Source organism: Erithacus rubecula (assembly GCF_903797595.1).
Source record: "Erithacus rubecula genome assembly, chromosome: 22".
NCBI lineage: Eukaryota > Metazoa > Chordata > Aves > Passeriformes > Muscicapidae > Erithacus > Erithacus rubecula.
The window spans coordinates 492,037-501,215 of record NC_136674.1 but is presented as its reverse complement, the minus strand read 5'-3'; the positions used below and the strand labels follow the sequence as shown (position 1 = coordinate 501,215).

At 49.0% G+C, this 9,179-nt stretch overlaps 1 protein-coding gene across 1 annotated transcript in view; it reads left to right on the top strand.

The window, feature by feature from the left end:
- Positions 1–9,179, top strand: part of SGSM2 (small G protein signaling modulator 2) — a gene marked incomplete at its 5' end in the record, with an annotated part of 31,236 nt that overhangs the window by 14,913 nt on the left and 7,144 nt on the right. Inside the window, 10 exons of the mRNA XM_079324670.1 lie at positions 6–26; positions 419–543; positions 828–895; positions 1,238–1,401; positions 1,910–2,039; positions 3,362–3,496; positions 6,034–6,184; positions 6,739–6,803; positions 8,272–8,417; positions 8,804–8,932. Of these exons, the coding sequence (XP_079180796.1) occupies positions 6–26; positions 419–543; positions 828–895; positions 1,238–1,401; positions 1,910–2,039; positions 3,362–3,496; positions 6,034–6,184; positions 6,739–6,803; positions 8,272–8,417; positions 8,804–8,932 (1,134 nt within the window). The remainder of the gene's footprint in view (positions 1–5; positions 27–418; positions 544–827; positions 896–1,237; positions 1,402–1,909; positions 2,040–3,361; positions 3,497–6,033; positions 6,185–6,738; positions 6,804–8,271; positions 8,418–8,803; positions 8,933–9,179) is intronic.

Here is a 9,179-nt window from a genome sequence, read left to right as displayed (position 1 = left end):
CAAAGAACAACGTGCTGGTGCAGCCGGTGAGTGTGTGCAGCTGGGGCTGGGGGCACCCACACCTGCCAGGGGCTCCCTGCGCTCTGTTCTCAGCTCACAGCTGCCTGCTGCTTGCCTCTCCTGTGTGGGGCCGGGTCTGACCCTGCACAAACACACTGCCTGACTGCTGTCAGTGAGCAGTGGGCCTCTAGGCAGGAACAAACATCCTGGGCTCTATTTCATAAACCAGCTGACTGTCTTGTGGTTTTTCCCCTCTTTCCAGTAGTATACCGGTACTTTTGCTGTTAGGGTTTCCCTCAGCACTCCACAGACACTGCAGCTTTGGAACTTGCATGGCATAGAAACACTGGAATATATATTTTATGTGGATATTTTCTGCACTTGAGTCATCTGGGTTATTTGTTGCTTCTGTGAACAGAAAGATGACTTGGAGGCAATTCCTGGGTATCTCTCACTTCATCAATCAGCAGATAGCTTGACATTAAAATGGACTCCAAACCAGCTGATGAATGGAACCCTTGGAGATTCAGAACTGGAGAAAAGGTACTCATTGCATTCAGGAAAGTTGGGAAGCACTGTGTCACCTGCTGGGGGAGCACCAAGAAAGAGAAAGGGGAGGGGAAGAGGGAAGCAGAGGTTGTACAAACCTGGTACCAGAATATCCAGTGTGGAGAAATTAGTTTCCTTTGCCATTTACTTGACTAATAATTTACTTTAATTCACCAAATTGAATAAGTGGTTATTAACTTAGCAGGGTCTTCGTATCAGGTGCTTGGAACTGCAAGATAGAAACAAACAATGTTTCCTGCACTTTCCTTCCCTTTCAGTGTTTACTGGGACTATGCATTGATTGTGCCACTGAGCCAGATCGTCTGCATCCACTGCCATCAGCAACGTAAGCATAACCCTTAGGCATGTGTTCCTTAAACATACACAGACAGGAGAGCCACTGGAGTGATTGCTTTTCCTCCCTCAGTGTTGGGAACACTCTGACTAGTTCTGGCCATGTGGGAATGAGTGTTAAAATCTCCAGTCCAGGTGTATGAGGCTTTCATAGTTTGTTGCATCTTGAGTTCCTTTAGGACTAAAGGGCTGATGTCAGCCTTACAAAGGATGTGCCATCCAAAGGTTTATTTATCTACTTAGAGATGATCCCAAATAAAATTTACTTAGAAGGTAAGAGCAGAAAACTGAGGCTGTGATGTAACAGTGTGGACTCCCCTTGTCCTCCTTGCAGCAGAAAGCAGATGGACCCTAGTGCTGGTGAGTCAGGATGGCACCCAGAGGCCTCCACTGCACTTCCCCCAAGGAGGGCACCTCCTGGCCTTCCTGTCCTGCCTGGAAAACGGGCTCCTGCCCCGTGGCCAGCTGGAGCCCCCGCTGTGGTCCCAGCAAGGCAAGGTACTGCTGCTTCTGGTGAGCTCTTGGGTGAGGCTGCTGTTGCTATCTCTGCTCCACGGGCTCTGGGCACTGACTTCCAGCTGCTTTATGGTGAAGCAGGATGCAAAATAACTCCATCTAGTCCAGTTTGCTTCTTATACACGTGGTCTATGAAAATTGTTCATACTTTCATTACCCTGTTGAGCAGTGAGCTGGAATCTGCTGTTGCATCAAGATGCAAACCCACACAATAGAAGTGAGACTCAGATGCACTGGGGAGAGCTGCTGCCAGCTGCTGCTGGGTGCCCAGCTCCCACAGATTACAAGAAAAGGCTGGTTTAGAGCACACAGAAAAGTAGCATTAACTACTCCTAAACCACCAGCTGTGTATGACTCCAGTGTTTTCTCCCTCAACTCCTCCCAACATTGAAAGTTTGGAGATTTAAGATGCCAGAGGTCTGCAGTACTTAGTTTGTTGTACTCTGTTAGTCACTCATAGCTGAATGTATGGAATTATTTTTTTCTCTAGGGTAAGGTGTTTCCAAAGCTTCGAAAACGGAACAGCAACAAATCAGTGGACCTGGAGGAGATGCCAGCTGAGGACACATCCACAGACTATGTCTTCAGAATTATTTATCCTGGACACAAGCACGAGAACAGTAAGTGCCACAGTTCTGCTTTGTTTGAAAAAAAACAAACAAAAAGCCAAATCAGGCATCTGAGAAAATCTTGGAGTAATATCCTGAGCAGTACCTGCAGGTGACAAGCCATGTTTTTGAAAGGGAGTAAAAAATCACAAACCTCTAATAAATTTCACTGAGAGGCAATTGTGATCAACAGGTACATCTTAGGTTTCCTTAATGCAGTGAAACTTGTTATCTTAGTGGAAATGGAGTTGAGGTAGGGAATCTTATATTTACTCTGTGTTTTACAGAGGAAGTTTTCAAAATACTCCCCTGGGCTTGCAAACTGAGACTGAAAGAAAAAAGATTGCTTGACTAGCCAAGAGCAGTTTTGCTCCTGAAGTGAGGGTATTTTTACTGGCCACAATGCTTACTCATAATGTTGTTATTAGGGGAAAAAACCCAACCATAAACTCTTAAAAGTACCCCAAGAATTCTCTGGGCTAAGTTTTCCTGGCTTGGAAGCACAAACTTAACAATGGATAAATAAAGGCCCTTCCAAGGAAACTGAATGAATTCCCAAGCACCAAACCACCTCATGTCATCAGTGAATACAAATTCCTTACATGCAAGAAGGCATTTGAGCTAGTTCTCAAGCAGCATGTTCAGTTTTATTCCCCTTGGCAAAGAAGCAAGAATTTCCTGGGAAGATCAGATGCTGAAGTTTACAGGGAATTTGGAATTACTGCTCATAGTGGGACTTAGTGCAGCTGGGAAAGCAGGAGTCTCCTCTGCAGCCTCCTGAGCCTGGCCTGGGTCACAGTACCTGCTGGGCTCTGCCAGGGCTCCTGGGCTGGCACAGGTAAGTCCATGCACACTCCAGAAGCACCTGGTGCCTTGGCCTGGTGCAGGGGCTGTGCCAGGCAGGAACTCTGCCTGTCTGCAGAGCCACACCCAGGTTTGCTGTCCAGATGCACCTGGCACAGGTTTCAGAGGAGGGGCCACAGCATTGCCAAGGGCACAGTGAAGGACAGAAGCTAGCTGGAGCCTAGCATTCCAATGGAGCTTTGCTCAAAAGCATACTCAGCTGCTGCAGGCTGGCACTGGGGGCTCTCTCCCTTGCCATGGTGTGCCATGTGTGCTTTCACAGCCTGTGCACAGGCCAAGGCTGGCCTGGGTTTGGTGGACATGCTTTGTTTCTGTAGAAACTCTGTTTTCACACCCATTTACCAGAGCTTGTCCCTCGAGCAGAGAGCAGGATCAGGTCCTTTGTCTTTGCTGACCATGTCCTTTTGAGCTTTCCCACAGCATTGAGTTCTTTCTTCTTATGCTCCTCTTTCACTATTTTCTTTGAGCAGTAACTATTAACTACCACCACTTAGCTGCCAGCCGCTCTACCTCTGTTGACGATGATGAGGAGGAGGAAGATAAGCTCCACGCAATGCTATCAATGATCTGCTCTCGGAACCTCACAGCTCCTAATAGGATGAAAGGTTTTTATCCTCCTCCCCCTGTGTCCCAGAGCTCTCTTGCAGCTCCTTCCACTGCTGCATACAACAGTGTTGGCATTATTGCAGGGAAAGACATTTCACCGACCCCATGAGATCTGGAGATGGAGGTGACTGTGCAGAGGCTGGGAATACTCACAGCCTGTGGGGAGTGGGAGCAGCATCTTCCCTCTCCCTCCATGTGTGTGCTGCTGAGCCCCTCCTCTCCTGTGGGGCCTCCTGCCCCACCTTCATAAGGGCTGGATACTAGAGCAGGTTCTCAGGAGAGTGTAAGATCTTTGTGATCTCACAGACGAGGTAGCAGAGTGTGCAGAAAAGGCTGTGTGGAGATGCAGTGCCTGCCTGGGGTTGGTGCTTTCATTCCACTTGCATCCATAAGCTGGGGGAGCTTCAGAGGATCAGCTGTGAGCTGCACCACCCTCCACTCATTTGTCATCTATTTCTTCATATTATTTAAGTTGGTGTTCTCAAGACGTGTGTGCATTTGGCATCCAGTAGTTTAGCTCTGAATTCTGAGGAGTCCCTGCTTTCTCCTGTACCCTGGACTGATGGGACTGACTGCAAGAGACAATAATAGCCCTGCATCTCTGTACAGTGCCAAAGTTCAGGGTTAGACAGGGTATGAAAGGTGTTCAGGGAGAGCCTCAGTTCTTCTATGCTGCCCACACACTTATCCCAAGGGAGCAGCCCCTGGAAATTGATAAAGCCCAGCCCAAGTTAATAAAGAGTTCTTGGAAGGCATGGACAGAAAGAAGTTCCAAAAATAGTGTTCCCTTTGAAAAAAGACAGTTTAGAAAGTTTCAGTGTGTCCTAACTGATTGTGCCTGGATATGGGCAAGAATGGGAAGGAGAACATTTAACTGCCACATCCACATTAAGCATAAGGGACACAATTTAGTCTGTAGTCAGTTGATAGAACATGGAAGTTATGCCACTGGAATGGCTGTCAGGTGTCTGCTTTTGGTTATTTAATCTTGAAGGGGATGGTAGAGGTAGGGGTGTGTCTGGGAATAGCCTGGCTGGGCTGCTGTCTGCCCAGCAGCCCCATCCCATAATGACAACACTGTTGTAGCAGGTTTGCCAGCCATCTGCTTTGACATTGCAACATGCTCGACTTCTGCATGTAGCTGAAGTTACAGATACCACCACTACAATTAAATAAAAGATGCTGTTCACTCTAATTCTTCACTAATTCAGGTACCTTTCATCTGAATCTTTAGGTTCTGTGGGGTTCTTTCCTTGTTTCTCTAAAAAACAGAATAAAATTTTAAAAATGAAAAACTCAATTTTCCTGTCTACAGAGGGAGGCAAAAACTAATGATCTAAAAATGTTTATCCAATGGTTTTTATTTGAACCCAATAAGAAGCTGCAATAAAGACTGGGTCATTCAGCTCCTTCCTGAAGAATTAAGGTGAAGAGCATTTTTGCATCACACTTTGTTTTGTGAAGTGAAACACACATGACTGCTTCCGCATGAGCCTGTGCTTTTTCTGTTAACAAATGGGTTCACTCCATTCCTCCCTCACCTCTGCCCACTTTCTAATAGGCACTCCTAAAATGCTTTGTGCTACCTTGATTTCAAATGCATGAGATGGTTTGGAATCTCCCTACCCCACCACTCAACAAATATCTGTTTTAAAAGCACGGCCCAGAGGACTGGATTTTGCTTGTAACTGTTAATTTAGTGGCATACTTTATGACATACATTATTAAATTTGCCTTAATTTTAATCATGGGTGAGCTGAAAGGCCAGTTGTTTATTTTAAACCAAAAACCCCACGAGTTCAAATGCCAGCTGGGAAGGCTGAAGAGCTGAAGCCAATCTTTCTGAAGGGGGCTGCTGATTTTTTGATTTGCCTTTCTGAAGCTGGTTAAAAAGGCAGATAGGTTTGGTGGAGAGGAATAATTCAGGAAGCTGCATTGTACAGTTGGATCACATACTCCTGTAGAGAGTATCCTTTTATAAATACAGTGTGGACGTTAGCAGTACTGGAAGTGTCCTGTGCAGTATTGCAGGATCTGGGGGGGAAAGAAGCATCTTCTGAAAGTAACTGACTCAGTTTGCCTTAATTTCTTTCATGCTCCAGCTTTCACTGTGGCTGGACCAGCAGCTCCATGGCTGATTCCAGGAGCTGCAAAATGTAATTCTGAGGCCTGAATTAAATAGAAGGTTGGGCTAGATGATCTCTTCTGGCCATAAATAACATTTCCATAGTATTGCACAAGAACCAGTTGAGTTGTTACTGCAGCACCCTTTTCTCTATTCTCTTGAAACAGAAACTGGGATGTGCATGGGCAAGAGAGGGGCAAATGGTGAAGGGGTTTGGCTTCCTGGGAAGGGACCCTGCACAGCATGCTGCAGGCCCAGAGCAGTGGTTCTGAGGGTGCTGCTCTCCTGTTTCTGCAGCCAAGGTTCAGAGCCTGTGGAGAGGTGAAGCATGAACCATCAGGATGCACGGGAGGAGAGGGGGACAGAAGGGAAAAGGCTGATGTCCTTCTGTCTTGTTTGGTTTTTCCACAGACACCAGTGAGATGATAGAGATGCAAGGCTTTGGGACAAACCTGCTGTCGTGGCAGCTGGAGCACTGCAGCCAGGGCTCCTCCTGCCTCTCCTGCTCCATGGGCAGCTCTCCCTACGACATTCCCAGCTGCTGCAGCTGCATCCACGACCGGTGAGCAGGCTGTGCACAGAGCCTACCTGGGGACTGTCTGCATGCCACAGGCCAAAGCAGGAAGGTTTGACTGGTTCCAGCACTCAAGAGAAAGAGTACAGATTTACAAGTAACAATTTTCAAGCAATTTCTAACATAAAAAGATAAAGTTAGGCAGCAAGAAATTCAGTTTATTGAGCTATTGTCTAGTCACATTTTGATAGAAAAATTGCATCTAGTTCTTTTGTCTAGTGTAAAATATTTCAGCTCTAGGAGTGGTATCTTTACAAGTTATTAACACTGAATGAAGAGCAACAGTTCAATTTCACACAGACCTCTACAGTGCACCTGCAGCAATTGTGGCTGTGTGTGCCAGGGGGAAATCTGTCTGGGGCCAAAATGTTGATGGGGGAAGTGCTTTAGTAAGTGGAGTTTGTTATTATTGTGTCCTTTAACTAAATAAATCTTGGTGCAGAGAAAAAAATTGCTGTGTGTAGGACACAGGGATCAGCGTGAAATTCCTGATGCTCTCTGTCCTCACCACCTGCTCTTGTCCTGTTGATGCCTCTCCACAGAACTCCACTAAAGATGTTGTGTGAAAGCATGAAGAGGCAGATCATTTCCAGAGCCTTTTATGGATGTAAGTGAAGCTTCTTATATCTGGCCCACATGGTATCCATATGCTTATCTAAACAACATGGGATGTTTGGCTTAGAAAGCAGACTGACCCTAAACTCAGGGCAGTAGGGTGGATGTAACTGCAGTGTCAGTGTGTCAGTATTTGTGAGTTCTTCAGCTGGCAGTGGGAGGAGTGATGACAGTGAAGACAGAATGTGGTTGTACATGGCAGGGTAGTGCACAGTGTGGGTGTTGCTGGTCTGTGTCTGCTCTGTTCAACCTTTGGCTCTGCTGTAATTGCTCATTCTCACACAGTGCAGAGGGAGCTCAGTGCAGCCAGGGCTGTCCCTGGGGCTCCCAGGTGCCCTGAGCAGGGCCGTGCTGAGCTGTCCCTGTCCCTGCAGGGCTGTGCTGAGCTATCCCCTGTCCCTCAGCAGGACCATACTGAGCTGTCCCTGTCCCTGCAGGGCTGTGCTGAGCTGTCCCTGTCCCTCAGCAGGACCATACTGAGCTGTCCCTGTCCCTGCAGGGCTGTGCTGAGCTGTCCCTGTCCCTGCAGGGCTGTGCTGAGCTATCCCCTGTCCCTCAGCAGGACCATACTGAGCTGTCCCTGTCCCACAGGGCTGTGCTGAGCTGTCCCTGTCCCCTGTCCCTGTCCCCAAGCAGGACCATGCTGACTGTCCCTGTCCCTGCAGGGCTGTGCTGAGCTGTCCCTGTCTCTGTCCCTGTCCTCCAGCAGACCATGCTGACTGTCCCTGTCCCGCAGGGCTGTGCTGAGCTGTCCCTGTCCCCCAGCAGACCATGCTGACTGTCCCTGTCCCTGCAGGGCTGTGCTGAGCTATCCCCTGTCCCTCAGCAGGACCATACTGAGCTGTCCCTGTCCCACAGGGCTGTGCTGAGCTGTCCCTGTCCCCTGTCCCTGTCCCCCAGCAGACCATGCTGACTGTCCCTGTCCCGCAGGGCTGTGCTGAGCTGTCCCTGTCCCCCAGCAGACCATGCTGACTGTCCCTGTCCCTGCAGGGCTGTGCTGAGCTGTCCCTGTCCCCCAGCAGACCATGCTGACTGTCCCTGTCCCTGCAGGGCTGTGCTGAGCTGTCCCTGTCCCTGTCCCCCAGCAGACCATGCTGACTGTCCCTGTCCCGCAGGGCTGTGCTGAGCTGTCCCTGTCCCTGTCCCTGTCCCTGTCCCCCAGCAGACCATGCTGACTGTCCCTGTCCCGCAGGGCTGTGCTGAGCTGTCCCTGTCCCTGTCCCTGTCCCTGTCCCCCAGCAGACCATGCTGACTGTCCCTGTCCCGCAGGGCTGTGCTGAGCTGTCCCTGTCCCTGTCCCCCAGCAGACCATGCTGACTGTCCCTGTCCCGCAGGGCTGTGCTGAGCTATCCCCTGTCCCTGTCCCCCAGCAGACCATGCTGACTGTCCCTGTCCCGCAGGGCTGTGCTGAGCTGTCCCTGTCCCCCAGCAGACCATACTGAGCTGTCCCTGTCCCGCAGGGCTGGCTCACTGCCGCCACCTGAGCACGGTGCGCACGCACCTGTCGGCGCTGGTGAACCGCAGCATCGTGCCCCCCGACCGCCCCGCCAGCGCCGCCGCCGGCCTCACCAAGGAGCTCTGGAGCAAGTACCAGAAGGACAAGAAGGTCAGTGCCACGTCCCCTCTCGTGTCCCCTCTGCTCTGCTGGGCAGGGAGTCACCTGTTGGACCACAGGGTCACTTCCCAGCTACTGAGAGACTCAGTTCTTGGAGTCTCTTCTTTCCTTTGCTCCTCTGATGATGGCAAAGGTATAAACTAGTGTCAAAGCAACTGATCCATTCAAATTAGGCTATTTCCATGGAAGGCATGACAGCCTATGTTATAGAGACTGGATACCAGCTAAGGCCCTAAAGGCTTGCATCAAGCTGCAGAAATTATTTAATGTCCTGCATGTATTCACTGTCTCTGTACTTAGTGTGAAGTGTCTCTGACTGTACCTGAATTAAACATGGATGTATTGCCTTCAACACCTCTTTCTCCTGGCCACTGTAGAACTACAAGGAACTGGAATTATTAAGAAGAGTTTACTATGGTGGGGTCCAGCATGAGATTCGGAAGGAAGTGTGGCCATTCTTGTTGGGTCACTACAAATTTGGCATGGCCAAGAAGGAGATGGACCAGGTAAGCCACAGCTTCCATGGAATCTGAGTTGCATTTGAAGAGTAGGTTTTATTTTCTGAATAGCAACTGTTTGTCTTTATTTCTGGGTAATATTCCCAAGGGAAAAACACTACTGAAAGCATGAGTAACTCATGCTAGCAGAGGGGTTTTGATACCATTTGATACCATTTAATGTCAGAATGTCACTGAATTAGAGTTCTTTCTTTTTTGAAGTCAGGGAACCTGCATTCAGCTCTGCCTGTGGCAT